Source organism: Anopheles gambiae, chromosome 3 (genome assembly GCF_943734735.2).
Source record: "Anopheles gambiae chromosome 3, idAnoGambNW_F1_1, whole genome shotgun sequence".
Taxonomy (NCBI): Eukaryota; Metazoa; Arthropoda; class Insecta; order Diptera; family Culicidae; genus Anopheles; species Anopheles gambiae.
This window is the reverse complement of record NC_064602.1, coordinates 10424170-10443593: the sequence shown is the minus strand read 5'-3', so window position 1 is coordinate 10443593 and position 19424 is coordinate 10424170. Positions and strand designations below refer to the sequence as shown.

Here is a 19424-nt window from a genome sequence, read left to right as displayed (position 1 = left end):
CATCCAGGCGCAGTGAATACACGCAACCGGGTAGAGCAAAAGGCAGCGGTAGCGAAACCCAAAATATATAATTCCCACCTCACCGTCCGCATCGCGTTCGAAGGCTGCCGCAGGTAAGTGATCGTAAATCAGTTTTAATCGAAATGCACGTAAATCCGGTCGGCGCAATTTTAGTGTAAACGTTGGCGGGCATTCTGTTTACGTTACGGGAATTCATAAAAAGGAGGGGGGGTGATACGAAGGGATTGTTGTGTGGGTGGATGATGCAAAGTGAAACCGGTCAATTGCCACGAAAAAAATAAACGGAAACGCTAGAAAGCTGTATGTTGAGAGGAAAGTTTGAAATTGTAATTAGCGCCATCTAGCTGACGATAGCGTAAAGACGATGACGCCTCAACGCACTGTGGAGGAAATTTCGATTTTTTTATAAAAAAAAAAAAAACAAAAATACAGCATTCAAACTCAACAAATTCAATTAACAAATTCTTCTCTGAATTTCAAACAGAAAGACAAGCAAATATGTTTATTTTTCGTGTATATTCGTAAAAAACATTCACTTCATGGAGACGCCTGGTGTTTCTCAATCAAACCATTAAACTGATTTTAGAATATTTTTATGCTCCGTTTTAAAATTATATTTATTTACATCATAAAAATACTTCAAACAGCGCTACACTTTCGCTTCATCTTCCTTTCATCTATCATGCATTACGTATCTTACAATCATGGCGACATGACTGGGTCAGGGCAGTCTCTCCGTCTCTCCGCGACCAGCGAGATGAGTAATGGACAATCCTGGCGCAGCGTCATTGTTTTCGGCAGCTTCACCACCCACCACACAAGATCAAACACACCACAGTGTGAAACGTAAACAATGCTGCGCCACCAAAGTTAATCCACCCTACTGGTCCAACTCCATTCGTGCGCTGCGCCAAACAACGCGGGATGATTTTTCTTTCGTCATTCTTAAAATATAGCACTACGTATCAGAGAGGATCACGTTCCGGGGGACGCGCTGTCCCAAATTGTTGGTTTAAAACATCAACAAAAACGTTTCAAGGGCTCGTTTCGCCGTTCTTTGTTGTTTCCGGTTGCGGAATCAGGTATAAATTTGGAGCATTCGGAGCATAGCTCCGTGCAGGGCCGGGGAATATGCGTAGGAATATTTAGAGATCGAGCCATAGTCTGCTGTACACGCCCCGAGTGTCTGATTCATTCACGCCCGGTCTCGATTAACTGGTGCTACAATCAAAACAAACGGCCGTACCCCTTCTTTGCGCCGGACCATATGCTCCATGAATGAGGATGGGTTATTTATGGTCCTTATTCACTGCCGCAATGGAATAATTCCGGCCGTTGCGTTACAGCACCACGTTGAAGCGGTAGAGTGGGCAAGCCAGCAAGGGGAGCAGAAATAACAATCGCATCCTGCAAATGGAACGGCCGCCACCGCCTTTCCACTCTATTTACTCAGCTGCATCTGGTTTTTGCTGCCTTGCGTACAATGCGCGTGATGGTGCACGCACCGTCCGGCATCATTAGCACTTAGCCGCCGGGACCGCCGACCGGCTCGCCATGTCATTAGCCGGCTTATGGGCAAACCAAATGGATGTGTACGTTGCCCCTTTTTGTGCTCCTACAATATACGACACTCGTTCTCTCCCGCGCTGCCACTGCCACTGCTGCTGCTGCGCGACGAGCTGCGCGAATATTCTCCCACCTTCCAGTAGCTGTTTTGCGCGGTAAGCGATCGCTCGCTGCCCGCCAGCTGCAACACCTCCTGGCTGTTGTAGAAATCATACTCCGTCTCGGACTCGCACGGTATCTGTGAGTACAGGAACGCGCCGCTGGCATAGTTCTGCACCCGAAAGTACTCGCAACCCTCGACCGGTATCAATCGCCAGCGAAACTTTGCATTCGAAAGACTTTCCGACTTGCCCGCAACCATCGGCCGGCCGGTGCCGCTCTCGCCCAGATAGCCTCCCACCGTGCACGCCCTCAGCCGGAAACAGTTACCGTCCTCCAGTGGTTCAAACTCGACCCGATTCTTGTCGGCAATGTAGCGCGAAAAGCCAACGTCCTTGCCGATGCCGCTGAATTTCAGAAGAATGCGTGACTCGTGCCGCGATATGGTGACCGTACTCCACAGGATCGTTACCACCACGGGCGGTAGGCTGGTTTTAAGGCGCTCCAGATCCCCACGCAGACTTGCAGCGGGGAAACCGGCCCCCAGCGCCGTCTGCTTGATGCGATAGGCTAGCAGAAATATTTCCGGCTGAAACAGATGATCGTAATGCTCCATCTGGGCGTACAGCACACGATACGCGATGATGTCGTGATCGATGCACGACAGATGCGCCACAAACTGCAGAATGTTGTGCAAATTGCGTACCTCACCTTCGTACGCACGCTTGAGCAGCTCGATCAGGAGCTCCTCGGCGAGATGGTGAAACAGCTTCGCCAGCGGAGCGGCCCGCTGTGGGGCCGTCTGGATGAGCCGTACCGTTCGCTGGATGCAATCGAGCAGCTCCGACCGGACACACTCCAGCCGCTCGCGAAACACGTCCTTCAGCCGTGACGCTAGCGACAGTTCCGGCTGTTCCTGGAGCGAATCCACCACAAACCCGTACAGCAGCAGACAGAGCGGATGCTCCAGCAGTTCGTTCGATTGTTTTAGCTGTGCCAGCAAATACTCACACCCGGCGACGAACGTTTCGGCCGAGTTTGGTTTGTTCTGCTTGCGGTAGCCGGTGAGAAAGAGCAACACCTTGAGCAGATTCTTCATGTCCCGCTCGAACACCGGCTCGATGATGGACGGTAGCTGCTGCAGCCCGTTCTCAAACGAGCAGTACTCATCGTACACCTTGTCGTAGTTTTCGGACCGTATGTGACCGATGCACAGTTCCAGCTTGTGCTGGTTGCGCTGATTGCGGAAGATGCGTATCTCGCGCATCGTACGATCGAGCACACGCTGCATGGCGAGCAGCGCCGGCTCGTACTTGATCGCATCGGCTAGAAAGTATAGGCACTTGCTGTCCCCCTGTGCCTCAATCTGCTTGTCCAGCTCAAACACACGGCCACCGCGTTTGTTTAGCTGCGCGTACAGGTCCTTGTTGACCAGGTAGATCTTGCGGAACTGAGCGAACAGGTACTGGACGGAGCTGCGCAGCTCCTCGATCTGATACTTGCGCTCATCGATCGCATTGCTCCACTGCAGCTCGAAGGAAAGCGAGCGTCCGTTCTCGCCCAACCGGGACACCCCGGACAGCTGGCGTATGAGCAGCAGCATCCGCTCGATCGTGCTGTAGATCGTGTCCAGATCGTAGAACGTGTCGATCCGCTCGACGGTCATGGTTTTTGTGTTTGTCGGGTGCAACCTAAAACGGGGAGAAAGAAATGGGAGAAACAAGCTTCGTTCAATCAATCTGTGTCGGTCGGTTTGGGTTTTTCCTTTTTTTGCGCCTCGAAACCCCACTCAAACGGTGCCAAAGCGTTCACAGCTCATTTCATGCCTCGTAAAGGCGCGAAACTATCCTCTATGCATGCTACACGTACGTGACTTTCCGCGGGCCCGTGCTGGTACATGCCATTTCCATACATTTTCCGGCCATTTGGATCTCATCAATCAGTGTGCGCGAGGGTAATGATGATGATGATGTTGGCCTGTTGGCCGGCCTGGCACCGTACACACCCGTGCCTATAAATAATACTTCGACGGCAGGAATGTCGACACGAAACAGCGCAACGGTCGCATCCATGCCGTCCGTTCCTTTTGCGGGTGCCGCGGGGAGTGTTTGGATGCCAATCAAAAAGAGAACATTAAAAAAAAAATGTTTTTTTTTAATGGCCACTAAGGGCTAAAGGAAGTAGCCGCCATCTTTCAAGAATGCGTGATTGCGAAACAGCAGTAACGAGAAACCCAGTTCGCTGTGCTGGAATGTGACGATGTGAAGGGAAACTGTCCAAGCATTTAAAGCACATTCACACATTCTGTGGCATGCCACTCCTTCCCATGCGGCTTTTCCACCAGCACACGCCGCCACGCGATCGTCCCAAACTCATAACTCTTCCTGGGTGACACTTCTCTGCTGGCGGTATTTTACGACACTACCGACACACACACACAGAGAGTAGGAATAAAACAAAAACTGGTTCAAGGTTTTCGGAGGCCGGCTTGTTTTAAAACAGAAAATTGCTGTTTTCATCGGACACTATCGGACGCCCTTTCGGGGCGTTGTGGCGCCTGTCACGCGATGAAACCTGTAAGCAATGCTGACTGTACCGGGGGGGGATTTACATTGAGCTTTATCCGTTTGTCCTCGCGCGTACGGTACCCCAGTGTGTGTACACTTATTTTGCCAACTTAATTTGCCAGCCGTTGGGGCCGTTGCGAATGGCGCTGGAATAACGTGATCGCTACTATAAACACATCATTAAACTCGATCACTGTTTATATCGGATGTTGCGCATAAAAGCGAGCGTAGCGCGCGCCCGGTGGCGAAAGAGTGGCTGGCGATTTTGCATTGCCTCCTGTGCGGTGTGTGTGAAACGATGTTGTTTGCGTCCGTCAGAGATCAAGGCAGGCATTGAAACGGACCAAACATCGATACAAAGTGCACACGGCCAAAGGTACTAGGAAGGGGGAGGGATAGTGAGTCTCTGTGTTTACATCTTTCCCGGGAAGATGGAAGTTGTTGTGGGAAAGATAGAAACGATGGCCTAGGGGCTAGAACCAGAGGCAACTAGGGGTCGTTTACAATTGTTGATCGACGAAAAGTGAAGATTGGCGTTTGGCAAACCGATACAAAAGCATTCCTTTCCCTTGAGGTAATGGTCAGCAACCGGTTGCGGCCATACGCCAGGTAAATGCACCTATCGAACGAGGGGCTGAACGCATAAATAACCTCATGTTCACTCACCTTACAAGTGTGTGTGTGCGATAGTGCCACGATAGTAGCTCAAACTCCGTGCTGCGAGACGTAACAAAGCTTCCGATGGCAGCGAAACGTGCGACAATTGATGCCGTAAGTATGGTTTGTTCTAAATTCTAATTTTTAAACATAAAAAGCACTTCTCTTTCTTATCTAAGACAGCACGGAGTGCGATTTTCGTATAATTTTCTGTAATGTTCACAGCAGAATGCACATGCTCAACTTCACGGCTCAGTAGCAAATTCACAACTAACCCATTTTCCGGCCGATTCTCATGCTACACGTGTGTGCTCTAGCATGGGTGGATGGGATCGCGCATGCGTTACACGTTTTTAAAAATCTCTCTTTTTTTACAAACTCTCCCAGAGAGAAAGAGACTAAATTAAAGGCAATGTTGTAAGCCTGTTGTTTGCTGTAGTTAATAAACGTTAGTGTTTGGTGCATATTTACTTTCGGTTCATAATTCAATCATACAGAATGGCTACCACCATGTGTATGTTGCACTTTTTGAGCAATTTATTAAGCACTGAGGTACCGAAACTCCTTAATCCTTAGAAGAATTACTTTTTGTTCGTCTTTTGAAGGAAACACTAGGTGCTACTTATCGTACGCTAAGCTGACACATTAAGGACAGAAGGGCCCGCAAGCTTTGCACATTGATTATTACTAATTTTCATAACAAACCTACCAGGTAGGACGTACACAACAGGGATAGGAAATGCAAAGAAAATAAAAACAAAAGTACAATATCACTAGCAACCTGATCTGTTACCCGTTCCCTTCCTCTAAGGCACAAATTCCGGATTCAAATTCCGGCACGACAGGTACGACCGTTTGCGGTGCGGCTCCCGATCCCATCACAATAAATATCGGCATACGGTTAAACGAGTTACTATCGATGATGTGCGATGTTATCAATCGTTGCTGGGGGATGGACATCGGTTCTGGCTGCTGTTGTATCTGTAGCTGCAGTTGCTGCTGCACATGCTGCTGCACCTGCTGCTGCTGCTGCTGCTGCAACAGGTGCAGTTGCTGCGACTGCTCGACCGTGTTCAGCAGCATTGCGTTCGCTTCCTGCTGCACACTTTCAACCCGACCGATTGTAGCAGCGGCTTGTGATGTAAGCTGGGCCTGTTTCGCTGCATTTTGAGCGCGCGTTACGTTACAGCTTCGGTGTGCGGTTCTCAGCTCGGTCAGCTGCGTACGCAGGCGAAGGTTTTCCTCCTCCAGATCAATGTTACGCTGCAGCAGCTGATCCTGAGATTTCTTGACGCGCACTCTGCAATGAAAGAGAAAGCAATGAGTATCCTAAAGCAACATTCGAGCTCGTGTTAACTCCCTCTTACCGGTAGCGCTTGGCGGCCTCCTTCCATCGTTTCTGTTTTATATTTTCCTGCTCGCCCGGTGAACCGGTACCATCGTTCGATTTTGCCTCGGTTTTGCTGGCCGTGGCCGGTTTTTCTTCCGTGCGCTTTTGTCGTTTGCTGACCGGCGCGCTTGCCTTCGGCACCGAGGCCGTTTCGCGCACCTTCGCCAAATGTTCCTTCAGCTTCTCCTTCACCAGCACCGTCCCTTCGGCGGGTAGAGTTGGGTCCGACGGATCGGACGGAATGATAATCACCGGAATTGATGCGATGTCGATGGGTGGAGCCGGTTTCGGTAGTATGTCCACCACTGGGGCCGGTGTTTTACGCTTTACCGGGGTCTTTTTCGGAGCTTGGCTAATGGCGGTCGAGGAGGTGGAGGGCAAGGAACTCGTAGTGATGTTGGTAGTGGTGGTGGTGGCAGTTGCTTGCTCTTGCTGCTGTTTGCCACGAGGGGATGCTCTGCTCGCTCTAGCTTTCACCCTCGGTTGCTTGGATGCGATGGTAACATTCTCACTTGCCCCCACGCTGGCGGCCCCCTCAAGCAGGGAGGATCGCTCGATCCCACTCGGGAATATGTGTGGCGTGTGTAAGGTTTCGCCCTCAACCGCGCGAAGAAAGGGTGCGGTTGTCAGGGGGATCAGTGGAAAGGTAGGCGGCGACTTGTCGTCGGTGAGGGAGGAAACGCTGCTAGCGCCCGATTCGACCGCCCGCCGGAACGTCTCGTCGAACGGGTTCACCTTCTGCAGGTCCTCGAACAGCCCGACCTCCTCGCACTTGCCGATCAATCGCGTCGGGGTTGGCGTTTGGTCCGCAAACAGTCCCCCGCCCGCGCCCTTCTGGGGCATCTGCAGGTTCAGGCTGAGGTCGTGCTTTTTCGTGTGCACACTGCAGTACCCCTCGGAGGGGTAAATTTGCTGGCAGCCATCGATGGTGCACTGGAGCAGCTCCTTCACTGGCGCAGCGGAATGATCTTGCTTCGCTTCCATAACGTTAAGGGGATACGCACGGGGACGGGGGGACGGGGATACGTACACGGAACTCTACTCTTCACACGTCGCAGTACTGTGTTTACTGCTTCTTCACGAAAACACAAGGAACAAAAGTACACACAACGAAGACGACGACTGGACGCGAACGCTGGTAAGGAATCTTACCAGCATCTTGCTCGTTTGATTCCTATTGGAATTGGGAATTTGTCTGCTAGCGCAATTTTTGTACCCGTCCCGATGTTACGTTGTAAGCGTAGGGTTGGTTTTGGAGGAATTTGTTTCGTTTCTGGTGTTTTCCCCCCAATGTTGTCAAATTTGTTCGCCTCGAATGTCAGTGGAGCCAACGACACTTCTACAGTGGTGGCCATTTAACTAAGTTAGGGTCGCACATTTGCCTTTTTTTCTTGATTTTAAGACTTTGTACAAGCTTTTTAAATGGTTATTAAAAAGTGTCAATTTCTGTATTTTTCAGATTTTTCTGATTTGTAATTTCTACACTCTCGATTTTAAAATAATTCTCTTTTTATGCTGAATGACACCAAATCTCATGACCTTTCAAGTTCCCACTGTGCTTTGTTGTGATTTGCACCGCAGCAGGCGCGCAGTTATTTTTCATTGCTCTCTTTTAGTAAACAAATCCCATATTTTTCGTTCGTAACCGACAAATCTGAATGGAAGAGATTGAAATCAGTTCCGACACGACCGTCGCAGCTACTCCTAGCGTTCTTCCGGCAAAAATCGAGCGCATCCAGCTGTCCAACCTATCGTACGATCAATTTTTTCGGAACTTTATGCAACCAAACCGTGCCGTTGTGGTGGAAGGAATTGCTAACGACTGGGAGTGCTTCCGGCGCTGGATCGACCGGTCGGTGGTGCCACCGAAACTAAACGTACCGTACCTGAAACAAAAGCTAGCGAACGTTCCCGTCCCGGTGGCCGATTGTGGAAGGCAGCATTACAATTCGCACGAGAAGCTTGAGCTACCACTGTACGATTTCCTTCAGTCATGGGAGAACGATGATACGGAGTCGAACCGCAACCGATACTACCTCAAAGATTGGCACCTCCGGAGCGAATGTCCCGGGTATGAGTTCTACCGCACACCGTCCCTGTTTGCGTCCGACTGGTTGAACGAATATCTCGTCGAGCAAGCGGCTGACGACTACCGGTTCGTGTACATTGGCCCGAAGGGCACGTGGACGGCATTCCACGCGGATGTGTTCGGTTCGTACAGCTGGTCGGTAAACATATTTGGCCGCAAGCGCTGGTACTTGCTACCACCCGGAGAGGAGCGAAAGCTACTGAACAGCTTGCGCAACCTGCCCTTTAGCGTTACGGAACAGACGCTTCGGGATGCCGGTGTTACGTTCTTCACGATCGAGCAAGAAGCGGGTGAGGCGATATTCGTACCAACCGGATGGTACCATCAGGTGACGAATGTGGAGGATGCCATCTCGGTCAACCATAATTGGTTCAATGGTTGCAACGTGGCGACGATCTGGAGCAATCTTCGCGATGCGCTGGCGGATGTTCGGCGCGAGATTGACGATTGTCGCGATATGGACAACTTTGACGAGCATTGTCAGGTGATGCTGAAGGCCAGCTTCGGGATGGATTATGCCGATTTCTTGGCCATCGTACTGTACGTCTGTGATAAGCGTTTGGCCAGCCTTGGCGAGGATGTTGGGCAGGTGAAGCAGATTGATGGCTACGTACTCGGGAAGCAACACGCCCAGTTTGATGTAGTTACGATACGGGATTTGCTGCACGAGACAATAGAAAAGGGATTTTTAGATGATTATCCTGACATGCGTAAAGCAGCAGCGAGCTGTTTGAACAAAATTCTATCGACAAGTCGAGCGTTGTAAAGCGTTTCTCGCCTGGAAGTTGAATGAGAAGGTCGTTATGCGGTTGTTGTTATTTTTTAAAACCTTCATTAAACATCCCTAGTCAAAAAATCCTTCCAAAAATAATAGTTCAAATGGCCACAACTAACAGTCCGCTCTGTATCACATCTTTGGTCTGTTGGAAAGCAGTAGAATGTCGTCTTCGTACAATTTAACCAGTTCCTCTCGATCGATGCCGATTTCGCCCAGTATTTCTTCCGCCATTTCCAGCTCGCCCCGTTCCACCGCAGTCGCACCGGAACGGGCCGGCGTACGGCTTAGCTTCGGTGCTGGCGTGGGCACCAGCACATCGCTCTCCGACTGCCGGTTGTCGACGAACACGTTCCGCTCGCGATTGTGCTTATAAGTTTCCACCTCGTCCGGCGTTAGCACGGGAAAGACGCACGCATCCTTGCCGTTGAAGATTTTCATCCACTCGTCACGCGTTTTCGTCCGGAACGTGGTCTCGAACAGTTGCCGTCTCTGCTCCTCCTCCTCAAACTGTGGCAAATCCGGATCCAACCCAAGTCCCTCCAGCAGCAACCGGTAAAATTTGTTCTCAATAGCTCCAACGGACACGAATTTGCCGTCCTTCGTTTCGTACGTGTCGTAGAAGTGGGCTCCACCGTCGAGAATGTTCTCGCCGCGCGCCTTACCCCAAACGGGTAAACTTTGCGAACGGTACAGCCAGCTGCCAACGTACGCCGCCCCTTCCACCATCGCGTGATCCACTATCTGCCCCTTGCCCGAGTGGTGCCGCTCGACGAGCGCCGCCAAAATGCCGAACGCACACATCAGCCCACCGCCGGCAAAGTCCGCCAGCAGATTGATAGGTGCTGTTGGTTTGTTCTCTTTCCTTCCCAGCATCGACAGCACCCCCGAAAGGGCAACATAGTTTAGGTCGTGGCCAGCACGGGCCGCATGGGTGCCTGTCTGGCCGAACCCCGTCAGCCGAGCGTATACGAGCCGTGGATTGTCCGATAGTAGGACGGTCGGTCCGAGACCGAACTTTTCCATCACACCCGGACGGAACGGCTCAATTAGCACGTCCGAACTGCTGCACAGCGAACGGACCACGTTGATCGCTTTCGGTTGCTTCAGGTTTAGGGCGAGCGACCGTTTGCCGCCCTGCAGTACGTCCAGCGAGTTACGTGGGTTCTGTGGAAGGAGAGTGTGGAAGAGGTTGCTTTATTATGAGATCTGTATGTGTGTGTTGTGGCGGGGTCACACACGGTACCATGTCAATCCGCGTAACGGTGGCGCCAAAGTCGGCCAGCAGCATGCCACAGAACGGTCCCGGGGCCAGCCCGACGAACTCGATCACCTTTAATCCTTTCAGCGCCATGTCGTTGACCCCCGGATCTGCTCGTGCAGAGTGAAACCATCCGGCCACTGTTGGGTCAGTGGGAATAACTGAACTTTGGAACTGCTGTGATTGTTTACGACCGATTAAGCCTCGGTCACAGCAGTTGGTTTGGTAATGAAAGAGAGAATTTTCATTTCAAAAACCAAATTAACGACTGTTTAAAAATGTTGGAAAAATATTTATCCATTTTTGTCATTTTAAAATATTTAAATTTTGCGTATTTTAGTGTCATATTAATCAATTAAACAATTACAGGGTTTCACACTTTATCTCAAGACCGCAGGACCCCTTCCCGAATCTGTCTTAGCCAAAGCCAAGACTGCGGTATGATGCTTGAAAACGTTGATGATACCTGAATTCATCGGATGCAATGCTGAATCTGCGGCACATTTCTCAAAACACACTGGTCCGCGCCGAGGACATGCGGTCCAATATTTTTTTACACGGATAACCTTTGTGTACATCAGTGTACTGAAAACAGTGAATTATTTTTTCGTGTTTTTACCAAAAAAGATTATTTAAACAGTTCAAACTACTTTCTTAACACTTGTAAATATTTTAATTAAACAAATATGCATTCACTCATTTTATTAAATTGTCTTTTTTTGGTAAAAATGAAAAGGATAATTGAGTGTTTCTAATAGACTGATGTACACAAAGGTTATCCGTGTAAAAAAATATTCGACCGCATGTCCTCGGCGCGGACCAGTGTGTTTCGAGAAATGTGCCGCAGATTCAGCATTGCATCCGATGAATTCAGGTATCATCAACGTTTTCAGGTATCATCAACGATTTCAAGCATCATACCGCAGTCTTTGCTTTGGCTAAGACAGATTCGGGAAGGGGTTCCGCTGTCTTGAGATAAAGTGTGAAACCCTGTAACTGTTTTTCACAATCCTGTGTTTGGCCACGGCTTAACAAGCACCTTTTTGCTGAGCTGTCATAATGCTTGTTTGTGTCACTGTCCAGCACGCCATCCCACTGTGCGCTCTACGCTGCATTGGTGTGCGTGAAGCACAACACGCACCCTCGGAATACACACGCACACACGGGCACGTTAATGTACAAAAATTCCACAGCGCGTTGATTGTTTCGGGGCAGCTCCTCCGCTCGTCCTAATTTTCATTTTATTGTTATTTACTTTAGTTGCGTTCGGTTTGCGTTTAATCTGTTCGAACCTCGTTTTACTGGCGCTCGGTGGCACGTGTAAGGTGTGCAGTACGGGCCCTCTTTTCCTCTGTTTGTGACCGTGTGCGTGGTTGGCCTTTTTTTTTCTTTCTTTGGTGTTGCGTTCGTTCCTGTTACAACAAAGTGGCTTCTTCTTCTGCTGCTTGGCGCTGTGTGGCCCACCGTCATCGCTCGGCAAAGCAGAGAAGAGCGCCGTGAGTGAGTTAAAGTGCTGACCTCGCTGGGGTGTTGCGGAGTCCAAAGAAGGGACACAGTTGGTGGAGAGGGGGTGGCCAGGGACAGTGTTGTGTGAGCGTGTGCTGCGATCGCTGGTGGATCTAGTGAGACGCGGGTGATCGTGGAAAAAAGAAGCTATAATAGCTTGGTGAAGAAAGCGAAGCGGAACGGGAAACTTGCGAATGCAAATAAATTTCCGTACTTAAATACCTCCCCCCCCTTGGCGAACGGAGGACGCGGGTGTGTGTGTGGATCGCCAGCGGGGCGTTTTCTTTTGCTTCTTCTTGTTCTTCGTGTGATAGCCCCAAACACCCGGAGGCGCCACCGTGCAGGGCGATCGCTGTTTTTTTCTGCCTGCACTGTTGCCCATCGAGCAGGGCACAAGGATTCGCAAGTGAAAAGAAGACAACGCGCCCCCTCGTTTGAGTCATCGGCAAACGGGGAGAAATTTCCCCCTTCATCGCTGTACAAAAAAACACAAAAAAACCGCGCAGCACACAGAAAGTGACAGCAGCAACAGGGGCGGCAACAAGAACGGCAACGAAATGCAACGGTTCGCAACACAGCAGGCGCTGCGGAAGATGCCCGATGTTACGGTAGATATTTTACACGATAAAACACTCATAGGCAGCGCTGCCCAAAATCGCTGCCTTGCACGCATAGACCATCATAGCTAGTAACGAAGCGTGTGTGTGTGGGTATGTGTGTGAGTGACTTTTCTTTCTCTTTAATGTTTGCATTTTAGGGCACCGAACGTGTGAAGAAGTTCATGCTGTGAAGCGATGCGCCAGCTTGGTGGCGGAATCCGTGCCTTATCGACGGTCGAGCACTCAGTGACGAGGAGCGGGACCCTTGCTCGACGAAACCACGACCATGATGATGATGATGGTGGGAAGGTTCGAATGAAAATGTATGATTCAGCAACGACAGAAAACGATATGAGCGAACGAGCAGCAGCAGCAGCAGTGCAGTTACCGCAAGCTTCCTTCACGCGACCGCCGATGCGGTCGGTTTGACGCGGAGAGGGAGCAGCATAGGGTGTCGCGCAGGTTGTCTTGGTTTGACGGATTGCATGCGCAAATGAATGATTCACGATCGACGGCGGCGCGAGCTAACGAACGAACAAACGAGTGCGAACAAAACAGCCCCTGAACCTAGGGGTAGATAGGAGGACAGAGACAACGCAACCAACTGCCACAAAGAGAGCGACGGAGAAGAAAAAGAAGACGGTGTCAAAAGTAGCAACGAGGCATTTGTATTTTTTCCAGCACGAGCGTGACTGCCCTAGGCGGACGGTTATCATCGAATTAGGTCCCGCCGGGTCTAATCGGTGATAAACCCTGTCTGCGCGTGTGTCTGCCTGTGTGTGTGCAAACGATGGGTGATGCGAAAGTGAAACAGCAGCCCTTTTTCGGGAACCAAACCCATCAGCATCAGCACCATCACCATCATCAGCACACTGCTGCCACACCACACGAAACCACCACACCGATCGCTTCGACATCGAAAGCAAACGGCACGGCGACCGCAACCATGGGAACGGTAGTGATGGATGCGAAGCATGCGACCGGGGCGCTGCTGGGAAGCCCCCAACAGCAGCCACCGGGAAAGGAAGCAATGGTTGGCACTACCACCACCAACACCAACACCTCCACCACGGGCACGCCGGTCGCGGGGAAGGACAAAAGCCCGGCTAGCCAAAAGTACGAGCAGCTGAAGCTGCGCAAGCAGGAGCTGGAAAAGCGACTGAACGAAAAGTACAGCCAGCTGCAGCAGATCAAGCGCGAGGAGGCGCAGCTGATCGGGATGTATCCGAGCGATTTCAGCTGCGGCATCGGACCGACCGGTTCGACGGACGGTGTGAACGGTACGGCGGGCTCGGGTGGTACTGGCGGAGCAATGGGAACGGGCAATGGGACGGCACCGACGTTGCGGCGCAAAATCGGCACCAGCTTCAAGCTGCCGGAAAACCTGCTCAACAACAAGGAGGACGACATCAACAAGCTGCTGCTGGAGAAGCAAATACAGCAGCAGATCTCGGAGGCGTCCCTGCGGCTGGCCAACGATAGCGGCCAGCCCAAGTCGGTGCGGCGAACGCACAAGCAAAACTTCGAAATGGCGCAGCAGAAGCTGCTAGCGATCAATCAGAACCTGAGCGTGCTGAAGAAGCGCCAGCAGCAAAAGGAGCAACAGTTGCAGCAGCAGCAGCAGCAACAGCTCAAAGATCAGCAGCAGGCAGGTGAAGCACACCGGCCAACCTCCCGGGATGATATCGATCTGCACAAGACGGCCCAGGTGAACCGTTTCCGATCGAACAGCAATAGCAGCAGCATGCTGATGCATCTGTCCGAGCGACGCAACTCGATCAAATCAAACACCTCCTCTAATGCGTCCGGCAGTCTCTCGGGACATCATATGATGCTGCAGCAGCAGCAGCAGCAGCAGCACCAACACCTTCATCTTCAGCAGCAGCAACAGATGCTGCAGGTACAAATACCCGCCGGTCATTACCATCTTTCGCAACAGCAGCTCCACCAGCAGCAGCAGCAGCAGCAGCACCAGAGTCAACAGATATCGCCCTACTCGATCCACAGCGGCATCATGCCGTCCGGTTCGCAGAGCATGACGTCGGCCGCATCGGCCGCCATGATTTCGCAGCTCAGCATGCTGCGGCACCGGGCCCGCACGGACAGCTTTCCCGGCATCGCCACCAGCTACGACACCGTGTCGGCCGGTTCGGGCGCCACGGAGCAGAGCTTAAAAGTGTCCCCGCTCAGCGGCAGCGGCAGCATTGCGAGCGGTGGCAGCGGCGCACAGCAGCCGCATCCCCATCTGCACCCTCATCACCATCATTCGATCGGTCCGGGACCGGCACGGATGAACCGGCTGATACAGCAGCAACTTGGGGCGAATAATTATAGTCCACCGGCGGCGGGAAGTGGCACGCCCGGGTACGTGCTCTCACCAACGGCGGGTGGCAACGGGCAGGCGTTTGTTTACGATGCGAAAGTGATCTCAAGGCTGCAGGGTGGTAGTAATGGTGCCGGTATGAACAACAATCCCCGCTCACCGCAAGCCTCAGCACCGTCCGCTGCGTACGGTCACGCGATAAACGATCAAAACTACTGTCCCAACGCGATGGCTGCGGGCGCGGGACAAAGTGGCGCAGCGTATGAGTATACCGCCCAACCGGAACAACCGACGTCAGCAGTACCGGCCGGGCTCGGTGGCTACTGGATGACGCTGGAAAATGGTGAAAAAGTTTGGTGCTCGGTCGATAATCGTCAATTTTCCAGCCTCGATCGGAAGCAGCAGGGTGGCAGTTCCGGCGGCAGTATGAAACTATCGCGCACCAGCACCAAGCTGAACGGCAACAACAAACCGGCCGGCCAGTTCAGTGCCGCCGTCACGCCGGCAGTGAAATCTTCCTCCCTCGGCAACTTCCAGGAGTACATCGGGAAGGCGTCGCCGCTGGATGATGCCGACATGATGACCGTCCAGCCGGATGCCATTTCGGTCACGTCCGGCTCGAGCGAGCACAAAAAGCGCGAAAAGGTGTGGCGTGAAACGTCGCTGGACAGTCCGGTGGTGAAGCACAAGGCGCTACCACCGGTATCCACGTCGCCGGCCGGCCAAATGTCACCGTCGTCGATCGGTAGCGGCCAGTTGCTGCATTCGCCGCACGGTGCCATCCCGCAGTCACCGCCCTACCCAGTGCCGCCGATGGTGGGCGGCAATCCACCTACGGCACCGCTGCACATCAACACGAACGTGTCCGGGTACGGTGCGGGACCGTGCTCGCCGTTGCTGCTCTCGCCCCAGCAGATGCGCTACTATCAGCAGCGCCAGCAGCAACTGCTCGAGCAGCAGCGACAAAAGATCAAACATCTGCAGCAGCAGCAACAACAACACCAGCAACACCAGAGGCTCATGATGGAGGAACAGCAGAAGCAACAGCAGTTTCTTGCCTCCTCGAAACAGCAGCACGAATCGATGCCGTCGCCCCAGTCCCCGATGGGTTCGATCGGTGCAACATCCTCGACAGCGACGACCGGTGAACCCTACGGCAACAGTCCCTACGCTTATCAGCAAACGCCACTCGAGCCACAGTCCGTTCCACCGTACCACTCGCGGCATCAGCATCCGCCACCGCCACCATTGCCACCGCCGAACCAACACCATTACCACCATTCGCAGCAGCTGCACAACCGTCTGCAGCATTCTCCCTCCGTTCCTTCCCCGCAGCATCTCGATCTCTTGCCACAGTCCTACTCCCAGCAGCAGCAGCAGCTGTCCGACCATCATTCGCCTTCCCTCGGGCATCACGGGCGCGGTCAGCAGCAGTACCAGGTGCATGCCGATTCCGGCTACTATCCTCACGCTGCGGGCCATCTCGCCAACACGCTCTCCTCCCGCCATCCCGATCTGGTCATTTCGCCCACACTGTCGCAGGCATCGTCCCACACGCTGACGTCGCCCACGGCGACCACCGTCGTGCAGGCACTACCGGTCGTGGGCGGTGCCAAGGACAACAGTGGCTTTTCCGGACCGTCCTCGCCAACGCCGTCGTCCGGCAGCAAAGGGCCGGCAGCGCCACCGTCCGACATTCAGATGGAGTCGCCGAAAAACATGACCGTCGTGCAGCAGGGCAAGATCATGCCCTACAAGGAGGTGACGAAACCGTTCGAGATGTCCGATTTCTACAAGTACTCCACCAAATACCGACAAAAGCAACAGCAGCAACAGCAGCAGCAACATCAACTGCAGCAGCAGCAACCATCTCCGTCGGAAGGGTGTGGCCCGGTGGTGATGGGAAATGAAGGTGAGGCCGGATCGGCCGGCGGTGACGGAATACATAAAGGTATCTATCAGCCGCCGAACCGCTCCATTTGTCAACCGATCGTTAACAACTACAACTGAAAAGAATGGGAAGCAAACAGGGAAGGGAAATGAGAGGCATGCATTAATGGCAATTGTGAAGATTTCAATGTTGACCCAATGTAAACATATTTATTGATAAGCGTGCTTGGGGCGGAGAGAAACGGTCTCTGCGTTAGGGTGCTGCTGGCACAGAGAGCTCTAAGACAAGAAGAAGTGTAAGGCTAAGACTATTGTACCTGCCGTTGCGACGTTCCGTGTTCCGTTTGGGGCGGCTTGCGTTGTGTGGTTCCTCCTCACACGATACGCAAACACGACCCTGCGTCGAAATTGTTTGATGTTTTTTTTTGTGTGTGTGGTAGCCCAAAAACCCAACGGGTGTGCGTGTGTGTTGTAATGTTTGTCGTTGGATTTTTATGTTTATTTTGCTGCGTTCCGGGTTTTGTTATCGCTCCGGCAGCGCACCTTCTCGTATCGATAACGCGGTGGTGTTTCTTTGACCACCTGTATGACGCGGGACCCTCGCGGGAATTGACTTCTGTGTAAAGCACAATTGGTACACACATCGGAATGGTATTTTTTCCGTTCCATGTTTTTTTTTTTGTTTGATTTGTTAGCAAGTAAAGTTTTTGTTTTGCCTCTGGTAAAAGGGACACAACTCTTCTCCTCATTTCTTGTATTGTGTACAAGACCATGTAGGATGAAGAAGGCATGTGGCAGCAAACGAGGCTGAGTCATAATTTTGGCATGAATTTTCAAATGTTTTGTATTATTTTTTCAAAAGCTCTTTTTTTATTTAAAAATCCAACCCGACAAATATTGATCATTTACAAATTTGTACAATTTTATAATCTAAATCTATTTCAAAATTTTGAAACCATACACCAAGCGGAACACCAGGGACGAGGATCGAGGTTGAGTGGAATCAATCAATCGGATGAGTTTTAAATGGCCACAATGTGGCGCTGTATGTTTCAAGTTTTGCGTTGCATTTGCGTTCCGTTTCCACACTTCCACACAAATTAAATCAAGAAAAAATAGAGCGCATCTGTAATCGTTTCCTTATCAGCGTGCTAAGACAATAAGGTTACGTGTAGGAGGAATTTATAACTGGAACATACCAAAAGCCAAACAACGATACATTAGCTAGACAGTATACTCTGCGCCTACTAACTTACATTCGTTTCATCGCTATTTGGGTGAAATATTTCACCCGCTTTCGTCATCCTTCCCGCAAGAATACAAGTAGAAGAGATATTTTAGCCAATATACAACACTGACACTCGGTAAGACTGAAATAGTGGAAACTATCGGCGGAAGCAACGATACAGCTGTTTGAAGGTGCACACTTTGCCCAGCGATACAGCGACACACGACATACTACGCCTTCAAGCTGCTGACACGTGCGCTTTCCGCTACTTCCTACAAAACAAGACTTACTCTACCGCATTTTGGGATACGATACTTTTGTACTGTTTGTCCTCCAGGTTTGCCCGTTGATAATGCAATACAATACGATAACAGTAGCGGTAGCGAAACTTCGCGCAAAAGACTTGCAGCATTTGACCAAGAGAAGAATAGCGTGAGATACAGAAACGGGAGAGCTATTGTAAGATTGATATGTGTACTGTTCGGTGCAGTAGAATTAGCTAGGAACAAGCGTGTGGCCTTATGATCATCATCCAGAGTTTAATCAATCACTTTCATATTAGTGTTATAATGCTAGCGTGTACTTCATTAGCAGGTAAAGGAAGAATGATACACTTTGTTATTTAATCTGCAATATTAAAGCCCCTTTCAGATGGAAGATAGTAGATAATAGCTCCTCCCGGTACTCAAGAAGACCCCTTGCTGACTGTCCTTTTATCAGCTAGGAAGTTAGTTAATTAGTTTGTAATCGTTACGTTAACAGTTAGCCGATACAATAGAGGTAGAGACGATAGAGGAATACGACCCCGGGTAGTGTGCAGGTTGGTTAGGTTTTGCGACGGTTACACGTTGATCTATCCCGATTGTTAAAATATCTTCCATAAGGTAGTAAAATTACAGAAGAGCAAAAGAAATGATGTTGCTCGTGTTCACTCACACGCCTATACTCGAAAAGGGAGCTAGGTACGTAAACGAAGTACGAAACATGAGCCTAAACCGCATGGAAAGTACCAATCACTCCCTCTCTGTTGACATTAATAAGTTCATATTAGGTTTTTGGTAAGGCGCTAGGTCTTGTTTAGTATGTAATACAATCTTAAGCAAAGTGTTTAGTACCGTACGAGGGAATGATAGGGAAGAACAACAGAATTGGTGATAAACATTGTAACAAACGCATCGATGCATATATGTAGCGAAAATATTTGTAAAAAAAAACAGTACGTTTTCTAATGTGTGCGCGCGCGTGAAGAATTTCTACAGCGTGCGCACACACTGTGTTGTGTGCGAAATAAATGAAAATTTTGTAGATTTTTTGAAAAGAAAACTGTCGTTATTTGTTTGAAAAAAAAAACGTCCGAAATTGTTAAGAAGTATTCCCCGCTCCGTGAATGAATCTGATTGATTCGATTCCAGTTCAGTAGGTTCGGATTGTAGCATAGGCACATCACTACAAT

General features: G+C 50.9%; 5 protein-coding genes across 5 annotated transcripts; 2 read left to right on the top strand and 3 right to left on the bottom strand.

Moving 5' to 3' along the window:
- Positions 1–620: 620 nt before the first annotated feature.
- LOC133393377 (uncharacterized) lies at positions 621–5195 on the bottom strand. Its single transcript, XM_061658140.1, has 2 exons — positions 4920–5195; positions 621–3377 (listed from the first exon to the last, which is right to left on the bottom strand). Exon 2 carries the CDS (start codon positions 3350–3352, stop codon positions 1637–1639), a length of 1716 nt encoding a protein of 571 aa, XP_061514124.1. The 5' UTR covers positions 3353–3377; positions 4920–5195; the 3' UTR covers positions 621–1636.
- Positions 5196–5425: 230 nt separating this feature from the next.
- LOC5668173 (cyclic AMP-dependent transcription factor ATF-2) lies at positions 5426–7633 on the bottom strand. The gene is made up of 2 exons (XM_061658141.1): positions 6278–7633; positions 5426–6210 (listed from the first exon to the last, which is right to left on the bottom strand). The coding sequence occupies exons 1-2, from the start codon at positions 7282–7284 to the stop codon at positions 5700–5702; spliced, it is 1518 nt and encodes a 505-aa protein (XP_061514125.1). The 5' UTR covers positions 7285–7633; the 3' UTR covers positions 5426–5699.
- Positions 7634–7958: 325 nt separating this feature from the next.
- LOC4578210 (2-oxoglutarate and iron-dependent oxygenase JMJD4 homolog) lies at positions 7959–9257 on the top strand. The gene has a single exon (XM_001237877.3). It carries the CDS (start codon positions 7959–7961, stop codon positions 9153–9155), a length of 1197 nt encoding a protein of 398 aa, XP_001237878.3. The 3' UTR covers positions 9156–9257.
- On the bottom strand, positions 9202–10724 carry LOC1277563 (alpha-methylacyl-CoA racemase). The gene is made up of 2 exons (XM_317033.5): positions 10411–10724; positions 9202–10331 (listed from the first exon to the last, which is right to left on the bottom strand). The coding sequence occupies exons 1-2, from the start codon at positions 10516–10518 to the stop codon at positions 9297–9299; spliced, it is 1143 nt and encodes a 380-aa protein (XP_317033.3). The 5' UTR covers positions 10519–10724; the 3' UTR covers positions 9202–9296.
- A 787-nt stretch (positions 10725–11511) lies between these two features.
- Positions 11512–19294, top strand: LOC5668174 (myb-like protein Q). Its single transcript, XM_061658139.1, has 2 exons — positions 11512–12539; positions 12689–19294. Exon 2 carries the CDS (start codon positions 13321–13323, stop codon positions 16861–16863), a length of 3543 nt encoding a protein of 1180 aa, XP_061514123.1. The 5' UTR covers positions 11512–12539; positions 12689–13320; the 3' UTR covers positions 16864–19294.
- The last annotated feature ends 130 nt before the right edge of the window (positions 19295–19424 follow it).